The 20,149-nt window shown below is 34.1% G+C and overlaps 1 protein-coding gene across 10 annotated transcripts in view; it reads left to right on the top strand.

Annotated features, from left to right (window-relative positions):
• Positions 1 to 107: 107 nt before the first annotated feature.
• The window catches only part of Blos3 (Biogenesis of lysosome-related organelles complex 1, subunit 3), a 58,231-nt gene continuing 38,189 nt past the window's right edge, over positions 108 to 20,149 (top strand). For 2 of the 10 annotated variants that reach the window (XM_076516419.1, XM_076516421.1), the window contains exons 1-3: positions 2,545 to 2,697; positions 7,757 to 7,869; positions 11,543 to 11,642. In XM_076516419.1, the coding sequence (XP_076372534.1) occupies positions 7,762 to 7,869; positions 11,543 to 11,642 (208 nt within the window). In that variant the 5' untranslated portion in view covers positions 2,545 to 2,697; positions 7,757 to 7,761. Of the gene's footprint in view, positions 466 to 1,823; positions 2,024 to 2,294; positions 2,436 to 2,543; positions 2,698 to 5,872; positions 6,048 to 7,756; positions 7,870 to 11,542; positions 11,643 to 20,149 lie in introns of those variants that run through there. The other 8 variants (XM_076516417.1, XM_076516415.1, XM_076516414.1 and 5 more) reach the window with 8 other exon arrangements.

Here is a 20,149-nt window from a genome sequence, read left to right as displayed (position 1 = left end):
GACACTACACAGAGAAATAATTCTCGGAAAGTCCGATGACGTTACTAAACTAAATCTTTATATATCGCTCGTTCAGTTATACTGAGCATTCCCAGATTGCCCCTGAAGAAGAAAGGTCCACCTTTCGAAAGCGCTGGGGTTATGAATGTTTCTATTCCAGTTTTATCAAGACTTCTTGGACTTACGTGTTTTTAGCACATCATGAATATACTACCTCACAAGGAACATAAACCTGATTCTGGTATTAACTATTGTGGTTGGGATTTCGAGTTACAAAAAGGTGTTGCTTTTTTTCAAATTTCGCGCAAAGCTTCATCAGAGTTAATTGCGCTAGCCGTTCGTAATTTAACAGTGAAATAACAGAGGGAAGACGAATAGTTATCATCACTCATCGCCAACTCTTGGGCTACTCTTCTACTTACGAATAGTGGGATTGGCTGTAGCATTACCTCCATAGCTCAAAGAGTAAGTATGTTTGGTGCAAAGAAGGATTTGAATCCGCGACCTACAGACTGTGAGTCAAGTGTCCTAACCATGCCGAACTCTTTAGGACATGCTCTGATAAATGGAAACTTTTGTGTAATTTTAAAATGAGTTATCTAAAATAATCATAATAAACAATTTTATGAAAACACATTACAATGCAATAAGAAAGGAATGGGGTTTGAGACAAATTCTTAGATACTCTATCTCAATTGGGTCAGGTAGTGCTAACTACTACTTTTCACCATTGAACTTCAACATTGCTCCTATTGTGCTTCCTTAGGAATTTTCTTTTACTTAAAAGTTGTGTACTAGTTTTTAGTGCAATTTACAAAGTTTTCACCGTGAATGTATTATTGTTCACCTCCTCTTAGTGACCTTACAGACAGTATTTTCATGTTATAATGATGAATGTTGTTATAGGGCAATATGAAAAATATTGAAGTATTAAGAAAATAATTAAATCTGCTTGAATGAAAATATTCTATGAAACCCAGATAAAACTGTGGGTATACCAAATTTGTATTGATACCCGATGTGTTATTTGTGAATTTCATCTATTAATCAGCTAGAAATGTGTAAACGTTTCGTGGTGGGTGGTATAAGTAGCTCAGCGTTTTGGTTCTGAGTGAAATCAAGTGTGCAACATAATTAACCTTTTTAAAGCCCAGGAAGTAATTTTAAATTATTAGCTTAACTTAAAATGTTCCTGTTAATGGAAACGAGTACTTTTGTTTGTACCCTAAGTGAAAGGGTTCCCGTTCAATGCTAGTGTAAAACATTAGAACAAAATGCATTTACAACCAACATTAAACAAAAAAGCAGTTTGATAAAACTCTAACGACAACGAAAATCTAATATAAAACTTCCAAACCACTACTATAAGACGAGTTTTATCACTTATGTGCATTTTGTTAACTAACTCGTTTTAGGCCAGGAAAGGGATTTTATTTAGTGTTAGACTACGAAATTATATCTCATGTGTCATGTGCACCAGCGTAAGTCTGGCAGAGTGGGCAGTAACCGGACCAACATTTTATCACAGTATTTGTGGGACTTTTTCAGTGAACTTTAACCTGAATTTCAAAAATTATTTTCAGGTAAATAGATAAACTTATAGCAGTATGTACGAACACGTATAACAATGCATATTAAATCACACATGTGCAAGAGTACATCCTCGTACTTGCTTATGTCTATGTTGATTATCAGTGCCAATAGGAAGATATTTTTGTGAATCATAAATAAGTTTTTCTAAATGACTGGTATTTTAAATAAGTTATATTTAAATTAGCTAACGATTCTCAGAGCACCTATTTTTCAATTTGTTTTTTAGTGTATGTCCCCACACGCCCTTTACACAGACATGCTTTGAACACCAACCAGAATTGATTGGCCAATCAAAATTTGCTCATCTACCCCTGACTTTACGTAACCTTCACAGTATTAATATCTTCATCTCACCGCTGAATGAAGTTTGTGCTAGTTTTATTATTTTATAATACATAATTACTTAAATTTAACGTGCTCTTTTTAAAAGGTAAGTGGGTTTTAATTAATCGGGGGATGAAATTCTGTTGATATTCTCTGGTGCTGAGACGATAATACTACCGGGACTAATTTGAGCTGTTTTGTCGTTTTTTTGTGTGTTTACAGTGAGATTTTTTTTCATTTTTCTAAAATAAGTCCATTTCACCTCCCTGAGTACCTATATTTTTTCTTTCTTTTTTGAGAATTTCAGCCTTGGTTTTCATATAACTTAAAATTTATAGTTTAATTAAACGACAGAAGGAATGATAAGTTTACAATAAACAAGAACATAACAAAATAAAAGTAGGATTCTTCAGGCTAAGGTCGAAACGTTCTCTCCTTATCAATAAAAGTGTTAATTCCCATACCAGCCTTTCCGAGATACATTTTTATTTCAAGTGGGTTTCCCGTCATCAAGAAAAGTAGGATTCGCTGTCTCACAGCGATATTTCTAATTATATTAACGTATGTTTTAGTCTGACATAATGGGTCGTTTTTGTTTACATATTATTTTACAGCCAAGACAATTTGCATATATTATTCAGACACCACAATAAAAAAAAAATTATGATTCTATACCAATAAATGTTTTTGAAGGGAGGGCAGCACTAAATAATAAGTGTGTTAGGGTGTTGGTATTATAAACTTGAAGTTTCGTAGGAGAAAAAAAAAATTAGTGGTGAAGTAAGTATTTTACAAAAGTAAACGGTGGTACTTTTAGTAACTATTTACATAGTTTTCTGGAAAGTTTTTTAAAAATTTATCTGAACAGAAATTTAATTTATAGTAATGATAATTATACATACATGTATTACTATGTGGAGTTGGTGAAACGAAAATATAAATTTTAATATATAATTATCATTGAATTATCTGTTGGTGTTACATATATGATTGTCATTAGTATTACGTAACATAAAATTTAACGACAGGAAGGGTCTGTTGGTTCCACTGGGCTATTAAATCTGTTAAACGAAGTTATATAAAAAGATAAAAATGAAAACAACAAAAATTCAAATATTGAAAGTCAACCCTAACCAATTAATTTTAAATATTTATCAAGCATTTTCTCTACATCCACCAGCATTACTGTATCCACTGCATTCAAATACAGCCCATTAAAGTTAAGGATAATAAAAATATCTTGCAGAAAGTACCAAACTTTTTATACATGAACACCATACCAACAGTTTTCAGAAGTCTTCAATATTTCAGTCAGATCCCTTATACTTTGTTTTTCAAGAGCAAACAATTTTGGAAAACTAATGAGAGTTACACAAGACAGTATTTTTCTGTTTCAGGCTATCCTTCTCATAGTTCCTTTCCAAACCATTTCCAGCAATTCAGTGTTCTTCCTGTAATAAGGATCCCATGATTTACCACAATACATCAAATGTGACCAAACCAGTTACCAGTACAAAATAATCTTTAGATTTGTAGTTTGTATATTTATCATTTTACATAGATATAATCTAAAAATCCTAAATTCCCTACCATAAGCAACAGCACACTGCTTGGATGTCTTAAAATGCTGATCTACAGAAGCATAAATATCTTTTTTGCCCATAAGACTATTAAGGTTATTTTCACTACAATTAAAATTTTTCTTATTGTAATACACATGCATTACCTTGCATTTATTACAATTAAAAGCCATCTGCTATTTATTTGCTTAACTCACTAAATGACCTGAATCATTTTGTAAAGTAATGCCATCATTTTCACAGTGAGAAACACTGAAGATTTTAATATCATTAGCAGATATAAGTAATTTTTTGACAGTTCTTTTATTTATATATCACTTTCAAATCAAAGGGAGCTTTGACAATGGAGAGTCCATTAGAGACATCCCCACATAGTCTCAAACTGAACTTCATTTATACCAACTCTGTTTCCATCCATCCAGTTACTTTTCTATCCAAAGAGTTGCCTTATTCCCAGCACTGATTTTTTTTTTTTTTAACAAGCCTTTTATGCAGAATTTTGTCAGATTCACTGCTGGCCAAAATCTTAAGGCCAATGAACATGAAGAAAAAATTTGCATTTTGCATTGTTAGACTGCACTTACTTGAGTAGAGCTTCAAAGGATTAAAATAAGAAAAAGGAAAATAAATATAAAAAAACTTTTTTAGCATTTAGTAGGGAAAATGTGAACACTATGAAATTAGCCTAAATACTAGCTGGTCAAAAATTAAGACCATACCAAAAAGAAGTCCTAAACAGGGTAGGAAATGCCTAACAAGAGGTCTCATTAGTGAGTTGCAAAGCTGTCATTGCAAATAAGTTCAAACATTCACTTTGGCATGGTTGATATAAGTGTTTGCAGAAGGCTAGCTGGAATGTTATTCCAAGTGGTGAAGATGACTTTATGAAGATCATGCACTATTTGGAATTGATGTCCATTTCTGTAGACTTCCCTTTCCATCCATCTCCAAACATTTTCCATGGGGTTCAGTTCGGGCGAACACGCTTGATAGTCCAAAAGAATCGCGTTATTCACCATGAAAAAGTCCTTTGTCCTGCGGGCATTGTGGATTGCAGCATTGTTCTGCTGAAAGATCCAGTCATTTCCACACAAGCAAAGGCCTTCAGTCAATAAGGATGCTCTCTCCAACATGCCAATGTAGCCAGCTGCTGTTTGACACCCCTGTATAACCTGAAGTTCCTTTGTTCCATGGAAGGAGAAAGCATCCCAGATCATGATGGAACCTCCTCCACTGTGTTGTGTAGAAAATGTCCCCAGTGGGATATCCTTATTATGCCAGTAACATGGAAGCCATATGAGAACAAAACCTTCTTCCACTTTTCTACTTCCCATGTTTGGTACTTCTCAGCAAAGGTTAACCGAGCTGTTTCGTGGTGTGGCCTTTGAAGACATTTATGGTTTTTAAAGCCTTTTTCTTGTAGATGGCATCTTATTGTTCTTGAGCTGCATTCTGCATCCATAAGGGCCTTAGTATGGTTTGATGATTGGCTGGTGTCTTGCTGGACAACCCGTTGAATCCTCCTGCTCAACGCTGGTGAAATTTTCTTGGGCTGACCACTTGAAATTCTCATTCTGTATCCCTCAGGGTCTTTTAAGAAATTTGCAACAGCAGTTTTACTATACCCAATCTCGCCAGCGATGGCATGTTGAGAGAGACCTGCTTTTGCAGCTCGACAATTCTGCCACATTCAAACTCTGTCAATCCTTTGCCATGTTTTTACCCAATATAACAGAGGAGATGTCAGTGGGAGATGTTGACACCGCTAATGCTTGAACACAAATGACTAAATTTCGTTACGTGTTTACCGATTAACGCTTCGTTTCAGGTAGTATTTAGGCTAATTTCATAGTGTTTACATTTTTCCTATTAAATGCTAAATTTTTTTTTTTATTTTCCTTGTTCTTATTTTCATCTTTCGAAGCTCTACTCAAATAAGTGGTTGAGTCTAACAATGCAAAATGCATATTTTTTCTTTGTGTTTATTGGCCTTAAGATTTTGGCCAGCAGTGTACGTTTTGAGAATACAAATACTATATCTACATTGTTATTCTCATCTGCTCAAGCAAGAAATTTTGCTAATAAAAAGTTGATACTTATGTGGAAATATAGCTACATAGGGGAAAGCTAAGATTTTTTTCTTGATGAAGGAAAAGTAAGTTATTTAAATTTACAAGATTATCCACAAAATAATCCATTGATGGTCAGTAGAAAGATTGAGAATTTTAAAATAAACAAAATGCCAAACAACATTTATTCCAGGGCTTTAAATACTCAGAAATGTGATTCTTTTTCTTTCCCTTTTTTTGTATTTCATTAAAGACATGCTCCTGTTGAAGGTAAGTAGATGTTATAGACCAATTACTATTACTTCCTATGTAGGAAAAGCTCTTAGACACTATGATAGAATATGCTTTGCAAAATTACTTAGTGGAATATTACATCTCAAAGAAACCATCAAAGAGAGTGCCTTACTAGCCTGTTTGTTTTATGGGGACAAACCTTGTAATGAAAAAGTTGTGGCTATGGATAGAGCCAGCTAGCATTCAGGTACCAGTTTTGATAATATTTGAGTTGACTTTATACAAAGCAGAAAGAGATTAGAAAGAGGCTTATATATTAGAGAGATGGGCTTTCTTTAAGATCACAGATAAGGCTATTTTTAATAGGAATAGTTGAAAAACTAGGAGTACAATTTGCTTGCCAGGATGTTACAGAAGTAGCCCAGTATTTAAGTGAAGTATAGAAATGTTAACAATTTTAATGATTGTAAGAGTGGAAATTGTAAATGAGCAGAGCTACATAAAAATTATAAAGAATTCTGTCAGTGGTTTAGAGACTGAAACAAATGTATGTTCTAACAAATATAGTTTATTTCTGGTCATGTAACTGATAGAGTTGGTGAAGGTAAAGTACTTCTGTAGGGTTTTTGATTTGATCAGTGTCAGTTATAGGTCAGTCAAACATCTCATGTAACTGTTTGTGTATTACTTAATTCAGATTGTTGGAGAAGTCACTCACCATGTATTAGCACACGTACAAGGTTTGTAGCTTAGTAGAGTTCATCACAGTCGGTAGAGCTAAGAGAGTCATGAGATTTTATACGTTCAGTTCAATATTTTGCTATGTTTTTTGAGTGAGTTTTCTATGTGAAGCTTATTTTGTATACCAAGCTAGAGAAGACTTGTTAGTTAGAATATCATTGTATTTTCATAAAATCACTTTCTTCTGGAGCTTTTATGTATTTAATTAAGTATATAGCATGTACTTTGACAGTCTCTAATTTTATTGGATACCAAGTATGTAACATCATCAAAAATCTGCTGGAAATATTTTTAAAATTTCACTCAATGTCTTTGTATGAAGTAGAAAGTAAAATACAAAAGCAGGTGTAATTTATTGTAGGTCACTGTTTAACAAACCAGAGTACATCAGACTTGTTGGCCAGAGATTTGCTAAATTGTAATTAAAATGCAATTTTCAGTTTTCACACTTATGACATTGACACATAACCTCATTTCATGTTACGTGCTACGTAGATGCTACTAAAAGAATTTCTTGTTACAGTTCAAAGTGGGATGAAATGTAACAGTTTCACAGGGAATGTTTTAAATGCAATACATACTAACTTCCATATTAAAAAAAAAGATTAGAGTATATGGGAAAAATATATGTGGGATTACTTTAAAGTACACTGTGCACTTAAAAAAAATGTTAAAAATACAGGAATACAAGTAATCTAAGGTTAACAGGCAGCCTTTGAGTTTAAAAATGCCTTCAAAAGAAGAAAGTGTAAGCTGATTTAAGTGATGATTATAAATTACTTTGACAGAACAGTTTTTGAGTCTTTGTTTGTTGTAAGGAATGGTGAACAATTTAGTTATGCTCTGTAATTTTACTAATATGCCAGACACTGAGTAAACATAATCATTGTACTATAGTGTAGCTGATATGATTTAACTTGAGATTAAAGCAATATTTTTAATGAACTTTTGATGTCTGAGTGTACTGTATATTTTTGCTTCTAATGTATGATTAATTGTTTATCATACAAATCACATAAAGGGATATTATGATAAACAAAACTTCAATTTAAACTCATGGTACAAACTATGTTGCTGAAAAAGTAAATGATATTAATGTGTGTGTGTGTGTGCTGATATAAAAAGTATCTATCAGATGCTTTCTAGATTTTGGTTTTCTATCTTTATTTATCAATAAAACATGCTTTTTGATATGTTTACTTACATTTAACGTAGATAAGATGTCAGAGGCAGGTGATGGAGTCCATGTTGTCAGTGGAATGGACGGAGAATCAGATGAAGATTTTGAAGTATCAACCATAATGTCAAAACCAGAACAATGTTCAAAGGTGAATTAACTTCAAGGTTAAATTCATAAACGTTTTTTAATTTATTAACCTGCAGTGGTATATAACTCAGAAAGAAGCAAATCTTGGTGGTAATTCAGAACTGTACTTTTAAGTAATACAATCTTTATACAAACATTGCACTAAAAATTTCTTCTCAGTCATTATGTAAAGCCCCTAAACAACATGTTGAGAAAAATAATATGATCTGATATTTCTTGTTAGAATTAAGAAACATGTAGATATAGTATACCTGATTATTTGGAGAAATGAAAGTTTCAAGAAAATACCTTACTTCTGATCTCATACATATCTATTCTTGTTCTGTGAGCTATCTATTTACAAAATATTTTACTAATGTCACAATCCTTTTATTCCTGTGTTTCATCTCTTCTCATGTGGTTTAACTGACTCATGCATGCAAATTGTCATGCAACAAACCTTTACCAATAAATGTGTATGACAATAAATATGTGTCATACACATATGTGACACATGTGACCCTCTATGATATTCTATTTAACTGTCACTCCTTGTTAAGATATTTTTAAGAGCTCTCTTGAATTGAATTTAAATTTTTATTGCATTATTTCTGGTTTACAACCTATAATTTCCATATTAATATTTTGTAGCAGTATTATTTTGCTTCTAAAACCCAGTTATGGACATTAATTTATTTTCCTTGTTTGGCTTTCTTTACCAACAATTACATTGTGAATTCCAAAAAATATGTTGCTACATTGGAGGTTGTACCTTCTACTAGCATAATTACTCGAGCTTCAGATGGGAGTAACTCAGTTTTGGAATTATTGGCAATTATTTGTTGTTAGATTGATGTTTATTTGATCTAACCTTCTTCTGATGTTGCCCAAGTTTCTCCTGAACAAGATGAACCTATTTTGGACAACAATGGTTTTAACAGCCTTTTTCTTTCACATGAATTTGCTCTGTCTTTTTCTGGTGGGCTCTGTTAAGCTAATACAGCTTTATTGGACATGATTTGCCAAGCTTTGCCTTAATGAATCATACATCAAAGTACCTATTTTAGACACTATCATAAACTTTTTAGTAGACTTTACTGTACTATCAAAATGGCATCAGTAACTTATCACTTTCTCAATGTCCCTTCTGAGGTGCTAGGCATTGGTTCTATCTTTTATAACTCTTTATCTTATGATTCTCAATACTAAGTAGATATCTAATTATGCTTAGCCTTTTGCTTAACCTAATTTCATAATACAGGTGTCCTCTTACACCATTTTTTCATGTTGCATGATAAACGTAAAAAAATTAGATTTTTAGTTCCTTTTTAATACTGAAAGAATTGTCTGAAACTATTTTAAAATTTCAATTGTTTTGGTGCTACCCATTTGTTCTAGATGGTATAAGATTGTCCTCTTATATAATTACCAAGTTGTTGAAAAGTGTGCGTGGCTGAGTAACTTTCATACTTGTACCATTAAGAACCCATTGCATTTATATAAGGAAATTAAGAAGGTTAATTTGATATTTCCAGATCAGTTAGTATTCTTCAGATATGGTATGTAATGAGAGGATAACTTGGAAATACAGGATATAATAAATCCAACTGTCTCTTATATTAATAATGGATAGTTTAAACTTGATATTCATTTTTACAACATATAGATTAATTACAGATTGATTGAATTTACAAGTAATGCCATGAAAGTAATCAACTAATTGAAATTAGTGTCCAGTTATTACTACTTTAGTTTAGTTTAGTTTAACTTTCTCATTATTAGTTGAGAGTAATTAATTCTTGTTAAGCTTAATTGATCAGTATGACATCTCGTAAAAACATGAATTCACCAAACTTTAGTGTTTATAATTATTACTGTTTTTGCTTATACCAACTATCCAAGTAATTTAAGTATTAGCTATTTCTGTAACTACAAGAATTATATATGTTAAAGATTTCTTTTTCAGCAGAGGTGAAATTGAAAAGAGAATCTGTAATGTTGAAGCCCAATGCACTCTTTGATTGACTGTACCCTCTGTTATTGACTGTAGTTTGACCTATTGAAGGCTTATCAAATAATGAATCAGGCCTTATGCCAATCATTGGTTCTATTTTCATTGTTGGTTTGGTATGGCCAACTGGTTCGAGCATTCGACTAATAATCTGAGGGTCACAGGTTCAAATCCCCATCACACCAAACATGCTCGCTCTTTCAGCCATGGAGGCATTATAATGTGATGGTCAATCTCACTGTTCATTGGTAAAAGAGTAGCTCAAGAGTTAGCAGTGGGTGGTAATGGCTAGCTGCCTTCCTTCTAGTCTTACGTTGCTAAATTAGGGATGGCTAGCACAGATAGCTCTTGTGTAGCTTTGTGCAAAATTCAAAACAAACCAAATCAAACTTTTCAGTATCACCTCTTTTGGTCAAAGTAAAATCTGTAACATGTACATACAGTCATTAAACAGTTGATTTACTTTTTAATACCAAGTAATGAATTTGACAAAGTGTCATAACATTATTCACACACCTAAATTAATTTAGGCTACTGTAAGTTGAAGTAAAACAGACTCAAAACTTCATAGACATTATGCTGACCTTGGTTCTAGAATTAGGGTTAATTTGTTTTCACTGAATTATATCTTATCTATCATACACTGTGACAAGAATTATCATTAGTTTTATTGCATGAAAAGTAAGGACAATTATTTTTCACAAAAAATACTTTGATTTCAATCGTCTCATAAAAATTTATAAGGAGAATTTATATTAATTGTATTTTCATGTTTTACAGGTTTCATAATATGCAGCATACATGGCAGTTTTTATATACAACAGTTTAGGATTAATCCTAAATTGTTACACCTAAAGGTTCTGTTATATTTAATAAAAACTGAAGACAAGGAAAGCAATAGCAAATAATCAGTTAGTACCATGAAAGAATAATTGGTTAGTTGACTTGTGAGCTTCTTAATTAAACTTTGAGAGAAATTACACTAATTGCCTGCATCTAGTCCTAAGTACCAACTTATTTATAGGTAAAAGTTATCTTTATAATGTTGATATATCATTTAATGTATTATACAAATAATGTTTGACAAAAATTGTCAAAGCATTGATTTCAAAACTAGATGAAAACTATTTTAAAAATGTACAGTAACTATTGTTTCCTTCAGTGGCATGTAGTGCTGGCTGTTAGGCTTTATTGCTAATTGTGGAATAACATGGATAACATTTTATGAATGTTTATACATAAAATCCATGATGCACATTATTCTTTGTAAAAACTGTTTTCTTACTGTGGCAGTAAATGTAAAAGTTTGTTTGCTGAACAGGGATGTTCACAGTTCTATGTAGTCCTCAATTAAAATATATGAAAAATATATTTAAAGATACTTAATTATTTCTTGAATTAGTTTTTATAGAATCTCCTCATCTTATCTTTTTCAGTGCTCAGAGTGTACTGTATACATCTGCAGAATAACATTGAAAAATTATAATTGTAACTAGCAAACATTATAAGTTATGAATTTGAACTGAAATATCTTTTTCTAAAAAGGTGCTCAAGTGTAACCTTAATTTAAAATTTACAGAAAATTCCTAACAAAAGAGTTTGTCTTTTTATTAACATTAGATTTTTAGATAAAAGTGTGTTTTATAGTAATTCAGATTGTTTAAAAACTTGTTTCTGATATTAGCCAATCATGTCTCAGCAAGGCATTGTAGTATCTGGTGAAGCACCAGAATCAGATGATGAAGAGAGAACTAGTCCAGTGACAGAAGAACCTTCTGATTTAGGTAACACTGCTATTATTTTATTTTTATGTAACTGAACTCTATTTAGTTAAGAAAACTGATGAGTGAATTACAAATATACCTTTTACTGAAATTATTGAAGTCTCATTATGCTAATGAAATTGAGAAAGTTCATTTCTGTACATTTTTGTGAAGTTGACATAATTATTGTAACATTGTTATTTTGTTCCATAGACTAAATTAAAGTTATTAGTGAAAGTAATTATAAGCATAGTCTATATAACAATCAAATTAGGGTATTTCTTCCTTAATGTTTTTACAAGCTCTTGCATTGTTGTAACTTGTAGGTCTAAGTTTATATATGTCATCCAAATAGAAATACCTGGTTAATAGTACTACAACTAATATAAAAATAAGCTTTCACTGCTTCTGGGTTTTCACGCATTAAATATTTCATTCAATGATTAGCACTACTAACTGAAAATTAAACACTGATGTCTACTTCAACATGTTTATCAAAATAACTAGATTTTCATGATGTTTCCAGTATGTTAGAAATACGTTTATACACTTTTGTATCATAACATTATTTGCTTTCTTGGTGACATGTAAATTTCAACAATGAAATATAGTTTACTACATTGCCCCTTCTGGGATTCTGAAGCTCCTTAAACAGTATTAATACAGACAAAACCACACTAAGCTGTTCATTCATCAAGTCTTTTTCATGGTTTTCTTTCCGAGGCCTATCATATACAGAGGGAGTAGCCTCTTGATACTTATTATTATTATTAGTTGTCCTGTTGCTGAGAATGTTACTCCTAGGTAGGTGATTGAGTCAGTTAACTGTCAAGTTCTTATTTAAAATTGACCATTCTGTCACTAACACATTGCCAAGGATGGTCACTTTTGATTTGAATTAACTATCCCTCTAGATTCTATAAGCCACATCATTGATATGACAGGAATTATACAGCCATATCATATCTCTTTAATGTAATAAATTTCATTTTATCAGCAATAATGCCCTAATAACTGTTTTGTTTTATCACAATATAATTTTAAGTTTTTCTGCATAAAGTCATTTATGACATCATTGGTGTTCCATAATTTTTCTTCTTATTCTGTGTAAGACCCATTTACATGACTGTTCAGTGAACAAGAGTACAAAATGCCCAATGACATTGTAAGTCCTCTCCCAAACGTAAATGATGATGGTGTGTTGTCAGTAGCTTCATTTACTGCTGTATGATAACTCATCAGTAACAGTGGAAGTACTTGATTCTGATGGTGCTCATTCACATTAATGGTTAATTTATCCAACAGTGTGTGATTGTATCTCTTTACCATGGGTTTAGAAGATTGGTGAAAAGTTGATATCCTGATTTTTTTCTATCTCCAGGACCTAACACTGGTGTATGCAGATAAGGTTTATTAAAAATTCTCTCTTTTATCTTAGTGAAATTCTGTAAGTATGCCAGATCTTGAAGGAAATTTATTGATCAATTTTATTGCTAGAGTTTCAACTTCCTAGTTCAAAATAATGTGTTTCTGGCCATTTTGGAAAATAATGCATCACAACTATGATGTATATATATATTCCAGTTGTCACTTTTGTGACAAAGAGCCAAGCTGTCAAGTGGTATCCTAACACAATATTGCTGTTTCTTTCTCAAGAACCAGTGAGTATAGTTAATTCAAGTTCCATGGTCAACTGAAGAGCTTCATATAAAGATGTACATTTACCTTGCTTCACTAATTTTGACATATTCATCAGTTGTAGCATTTACAATTTGTTCATAGACCAAGAAATCCATCATTTCACAAGGGAAGCCTTTCCAGACCTAAATTTTAACTGTGGTCTTTTCCAAAATATCACTCTGGATATTTTCTTTGACTTTCATCTTGAGGGTTATTTAATGTTGAAAACTAACCCTTTTAAATGTGTAGCAAGGTACAGGGCATCACATGCTTTGTGGCCACAATTGGTAGTTGCTGCCATATTTATAAAAATTACTGTTGTGCCCTCAAAAGATCATTAAAATCCACAACCACAATGGATGCTCTTTGGTATCTCTTTGACGATTATGTTTTCCTGATCTGAGTTTATGTTGTATGCTGCAGTAAAGGGGAAACCTTTGGAGACCACAAACACTAGGCATTGCTGAACAGTATGTTACATAAAATGCATGCAGTGGAGGTAATGAAGTTTTGTTTGGATCAGCAGTCTGTTGAGTTATGCAATACCACAGGCTCTTAGTAGTAGCAAGCAGTTCAAATCAGCACTCAAATAACAAACTTGCAGAGGATGTATAAAGTTTCACAGTGATGGCAGTGTGTGACGATCAGAGTCAGCATGTACATGCACTGGTTGGTGAAGTTTGTGATTGAAAATACTTCCTGTATTGAACTTGCCTAAAAATGAGTTAAGGAGGAGAATGCCATGAAACCTTTTTCTGTGGTGGCCAAGTGCCAGAAATTGGAACATTTTTTTTCCAACAGTAAATATATAGGTTACTATCTGATTTTTTATTTTTGAAAATGAAGGGAAATAAGATACGTCAGTAATTTGACTTGATAAATTTAAATTGCAAACCAACCAACTTAGGCCTCTTGCATTATCTGGCTATTGATAACATTACTGAATTACAAGTAACTAGTTATGAAAGCAATGCAATGTATGATGCTAGGTGATTTAGAAGTTAATACCATGTGCTGTACTCTAGTGTTGGCCTAGTTTACTGTTCATTGGCACTAGCTTACATTAGAAATTATGCAAACAAATACTAGTTGTAGTTTTATTTAGAAATACAGTATTAACCACAGATTATGGCATTGTTTCTGTCTGCCCATCAAGAATTTCAAAGGGCTGCTACAACATGTAACTAATTTTTTTCAATCTTGGTCAAGTTGTCAGACATGTTGGTGTTGAAATTTACTGGTGTGCTTCAGGCCTTTAAGGGACTTTTCTGATCATTTTCAAAGTTAAAATAATAAATGGATAAGAGATACTTAAAAGTTTTATATAAGACTTAGTTCACACATCATTTGGAGTCAGGAGAGAGCAAACACTAAGAATCATATTGAGGTCACAGGGCATCTTGGATCTTCTTTATCCCTCATTTTTTTAAATCTTAATGCTAATATACTCTTACTTCATGAGTCTCATTGGTTAAAATTAATACTCATGTACCTGATAAACATAATTTGAAAGGATAGGCCAGGTTCTCAAGCCCCTGATGAAAAAAGTTAATACCATATTTACTAAACTAATTGGGAAACTCATTTCTGTTCCATGAACATTAATGTGTACTTTAGCCTTAGTGCCCATGAAAATGAGAGAAAATTGAAGGCCAAATGGTCATGCCCTAAAAATAATAAATTTCCTGACCTGAAACGTGTGGTTTACTCTTGTGCATTCAATGTGGGAATGATATCAGAGGTAATATACATCTTTGCAAACAGAAAGTTTTCTTTCCTCTATGTCTGTCTTATAGATTTGTATGCTACTTTTGTCAGGTGTTTCTCATCTAAACTTGTAACGTTTCTCATAAATGTAGCTACTTTATTATATTATTATGCAGTAAAAACCCTCCATTAATTAAAAGGTGACACAGCCTCTCTGTACAGTAACCTCCTTTATGATTTTGCACTTGTGATCTTAATTCTATTTTCCAGCACTGAACACATCAGACATATTTGTTTTATTGTCAAGTTCAGGGATTTGTGATGTTTAGGGAACTTAATTTCCTTCTTTTTTTGTTCAAATTAGGAACATTCATTCATTTAAGTCCTGTTACTTGTATGAGTGACTAATTTCCTGTCACTGGTTGTATAACAGTTATGAAGGGACATTCTCTGGAATGACATGGAAGCCATTGTGAATTAGATAGTTGGTTCCCTTATTCAGCTCCAGTCCTTTCTTCTGGTTTCCTCTCTCTTCATTTATGGGGTGAATAAGGAGGATGAAGTTGATTGTTTCTTCACCAGTTTAAGCTTTAAGAACTTCTCTCCCTATGGAAAAAAATTCAACTTTCTTTTACTCTTTGACTTTGATTTATAAAGGATGCACCATTCTATTTTGCTTCCTATGTTGTTTTATTTTTAATTTTTACTGCTTCTTAATCCTAACCCTAACTCATTGCATTTACTATTCCTGAACCAATTTTTTGCAACACCACGCTTTACAATTCCTGTATACTTCATCTTATTATTCCTTGATTTTTAGGCTTTCTCCATCTTCTTTTGTGATTCTTACCTTTGAGAATGACTTTACCTTTAGAGGGACACCATTCGCTTTGTTTTTACCCTCCAGTACCTACTAGTAATTTTTTTACCTGATCATTTTTTATCACACATCTTTACCTCTCCTCTCATCACTTTCAGTCTGAGACATTTCACAGTCTCACAGTGAAATTTGCAAGTGATTCTATTTCCTTTTGCTTCTTCACTGTGACTGTTCCACTTTACCATTCCCTTCTCATTTACCTTCTTGGGGTTGTTGAATAGAGATACTCTTCCATCTGAAGATCAACTTTTTTTTCCTCCTCCTTGGATCCCTTTCCATATCACCTTTATTTGCTCTGTAATTTGTTGGTATTCTTGATTTCATTGAGTAACAAGCTAACAATTTATGTTATCAATGCTGAATTTCATACATTGTTTCTACTCTTATCCCCCCAACCTTCCACTTTGTACGTTGTCTTAACTCCTGGTTCCTCACCTTTTAATTTGTAACTTCATATTCTCTCTTTGTTAGACCCATTGAACTCATCAGCGATGTTTCCATCATAATGGGAAATAACATGATGGAAACATCACTGGTGCCTGGCTGTCATAGTTTGAGCTTCTGTCACTTTTCTATTCACACAGAATGTTTCTATTTTTGCTCATACACACAGACATTCTCTCCCATTCTGCCCTTATCTTGTTTCCTTTTTTCTTCTGCTCCTGCCAATGTTCAGTGTATTTTAAAGGTTGTGCTTCTCATCACTTCCACCAATTTTTCTACTTATTCTCTTCTGGGATCAACTTTCTCCCATGTACCTGTAAGCTATAAAACTTGCAGTCACAAGGATTTATGCCTATTTTACTTACAGTGAAGTTTAATATTTGGTGACCATAGTTTCATGTGGACTGCATATTCCTTTGGGTCACACACATACGTATCCTTTTCAGTGGTCCTTGCATGACCAGGGGTCCCCAGTGGATTTCCATTTCAGTATTTGTACAGACGGCTGGATCAATACATTATTTTTTGTGTTCCATTACCTTAAGCCACACACGTATTACAGATCTATATCTGTTTCCTTCTGTGGGAGCATTCTTGATCATCAACTTTGCCTTTGACACATAGACTTTATGTGGATTCACTCTATGTATGTATGTCCTCAAGCTGCTAATAGACTTTTATGCATGATCCTGTTATTGTCTTTCCTAGTGGATCATTTCCTTGTTCCTTTCTGTCAAATTCTTAGCCCTTCATCAGTTGACTCCTAGGATAACACAGTCCAGAACCCTTTGCTTTCAATTCCTGTACCTTTCTTTTTGGACTGATTCTACACAGGTTGATTTTCTTATCTGCCATGTATCAGCTACTATGAACCAACTTGCAGACCACCTCTTTTGGCTAAACCAGGCTCTTCTCACAGAATATCTCTTCTCCCTCAGTTTTTATTGGGGCTACTCTCTTAAGAGCTCCACTCATTGTTATCTAGCCCCACCCTCTCACTTTCATGCTTGTTCTTTCTGATTTATTTGACCTTGCTGTTGTTGCCTTTAACCTGGTCTGGTTTTATACTTGTCCTGATACTCACCCACCTTTCCAGCCATTACCTTGGATACTGACTTTGAGTGGAGACTTTGCCATTTCCTCTTGGTGGTTACCTCTTTGGACTGTTTAGCTGTATTTCTCTCTTCTATGCTGTCTGCCTATCCATCCTTCTCTTCCTCTGCTAATTATACACTCTTGCTCCAACGTCTTTCATCAAAGAATCTTATCTTTCTTTATTAATGTTTGGATTAGTTCAGTCCATTGACTGTTGAACTGGAATTTTCTATTTGTTATTCCTTTTGCTACTTATTTCCAATGGCCACTGGACGAGATTATTCAAGCTGGTGTGTTGGCTATCTTGCATAACTTTAATGCTCACTTTCTCTGTTATCTGGCTGTCTTGTTTACTGCAGGTTGCTGCCTGCCTCTGTTTGCCATCATACATTCAACTCACCATTTTTGGGTAGGTAGGTACATTCCTCTTTGATTTATAGTATTGTTTCCAGCATCCTGTCAGGTAGCTGGTGGTGCTTCCCAGGGTACACTTTATTTCCCAAAATGTTGCAATGAGCCAGGATAATAGAAAGTGTTCATACTATCTGACCTAGCTTCATGTATGCCCACTGTTGAGATGTGGTGTTCTGCAAAACCACTTGTGATTTATCCTTCTGGTATATTCTGATACCTGTATACAATTTGATCTAAACCATAATTATTCCATAGCTTGTGCTTGCTAGCTTCTCAGATTAGGTTTATAAGGTCACCCCTTGAACTGTCTCCAGTATTAAAAAAAAAAACAACAACAAAACACCTTTCCAGGTGAAACAGGATAGATGGGAATCTGGGCATTTTCTCTGGGTTTCTCCACTATCATTTCCTCCCCTCTCTTTTCTTTTCTCAGGTAAAGCAAAGAAGTCTCTTACCACTTACCAGTTTGTGGCTATCCACTCCTCACATACTTATGCTATCAACATGCCAAAATCACTTCATACAATACTGTGCCCTCCTCCTGTAGTCTGCATTTGCTCAGTAGAGTCAAAGTGAGCAAAATACACAAATGCCCTTCTCCTTCAGTCACCTTCTATGCTATCCAGTCAGTGCATGAACTTTTCTCATTATGCACTTTATGTTATGACTTCCATGTTCTCCTCTTGCAGCTGGTGCTCATCCAGAAGTCCCCTTGGTATGGAATTCTGTATGTGGTGAGGGAACTTCCCAGGGAAGGTTCTGTTCTTTCAGTTTACCTCCTCTGGGATCTAAACATCCACCCACGTGTTTGCCGTGCATGGTGACCTGTGAAGGGAAGGAGAGGATCCTGGTGGTTGAGGGGTCCAACCCTAACATACCCCTTTGGCCTTGAATTCCTGTAAATTAACAGCCTTGGGGTGGCCTCCCTTGGGTCATTTGGCTAGTCTACTTGGGCTAGGGTCAAGTAAGTGCCAGTGTTGGATGTTCTGAACAGGTGTTGTGAACAGTGTATCTTATGATGGTGTCTGGGTATAGTGCTCATGAAACCCTGGCATTGTTGCAGTATCCATATGTGGCATTGTAGTGCATCCCCTCATAGGGCTTCATGGTGGTGGGGTCACTGAGCACCGAAATATTTCTTTTTCTATTATGGATCCTCCAAATAAAAGCTTAAATAAAATAGTGAAAAATAGTCCATAGATAAAGAACCACGTCTTGAAGATTCTGAGCAGCAATCTTCAACATCTGTAACACCTGTTGTACTTTATTTTCTTATACTACATTCTCTTTCAGACATTTATGGCAAATGTCTCCCTTTTTCATTCAGAAGGGACTAGAGGGACTTGCTGGCTCTCCAAAGTCAGTAAAGAAGCTTCGATTTGGTGACATATTGGTGGAAACATCCACACCTCAATACAGTGTACTCCTCTTGCATTCGAAGCTAATTGGGAATATACCTATTGAGGTTACACCTCATGCTACTTTGAATTCATCAGGAGGAGTTATTGTTAAGAGGGACTTGAAGAACATTCCCGAGTCAGAGATTCTTGTCGTTTCTCCACTCAGAGTTTCTGCAGTGAGACGTATCTCTACTCACACAGATGGGATTATGATGCTGACCAAAGTCCTAATTTTGATGTTTACTTCACTACATCCACTGGCCACTATAAAGGTAGGTTATCTTTATTGCAGGGTATGGCCATACATTCTAAACTCTCTCCGATGTTTCCAGTGTCAGCAGTTTGATTACTCAAAGAAGTCATGTCATGGTTCCTTGACGTGTGCTCGTTGAGGTGGCAAGGACCACGATTCCTATGAGTGTGAAATGGACCCTCATTGCATCAGTTGCAATGGCTCTCACTCATCCTACTTTTGTTCCTGCCCTAAATGATTGGAAGAAAATGAGGTGCAGAATTTGAAAACGATTCATAGCATTACTTATCCTGAGGCTCAAAAGTTGCTCTCCACCACTTCATCTCGGATGTAAGCTGCTGCACTTCATCCCACTTCTACTGTGGGAGTGCAGATGGATCTCTCTGTGCCTCCAAAAAATTGTTCTCAAAACAAATGAAAAGTCTTTTGACCTCCATGGTTAAAAAAGTTGATGAATCAAGAAGGAATTATGAATTAGGTTCACAACCAGCATATCTTCTAGTACCAGTTCCAAAGTCATATGGGACAAGATTTGAAAGGTCAGTGGGCAATATAATTCTATTCCCCTCTCAATCTTGCTCGCTGATTGCCAGGAAGTAGCTGATACCTGGAGCATCGTAGATACTCAAGGTGAAACCATATGCTGGGTATATCT

Source organism: Tachypleus tridentatus, chromosome 7, assembly GCF_004210375.1.
Source record: "Tachypleus tridentatus isolate NWPU-2018 chromosome 7, ASM421037v1, whole genome shotgun sequence".
Lineage (NCBI taxonomy): Eukaryota > Metazoa > Arthropoda > Merostomata > Xiphosura > Limulidae > Tachypleus > Tachypleus tridentatus.
The sequence above is the reverse complement of the archived record's forward strand: the minus strand, read 5'-3'. Positions and strand labels throughout refer to the sequence as shown.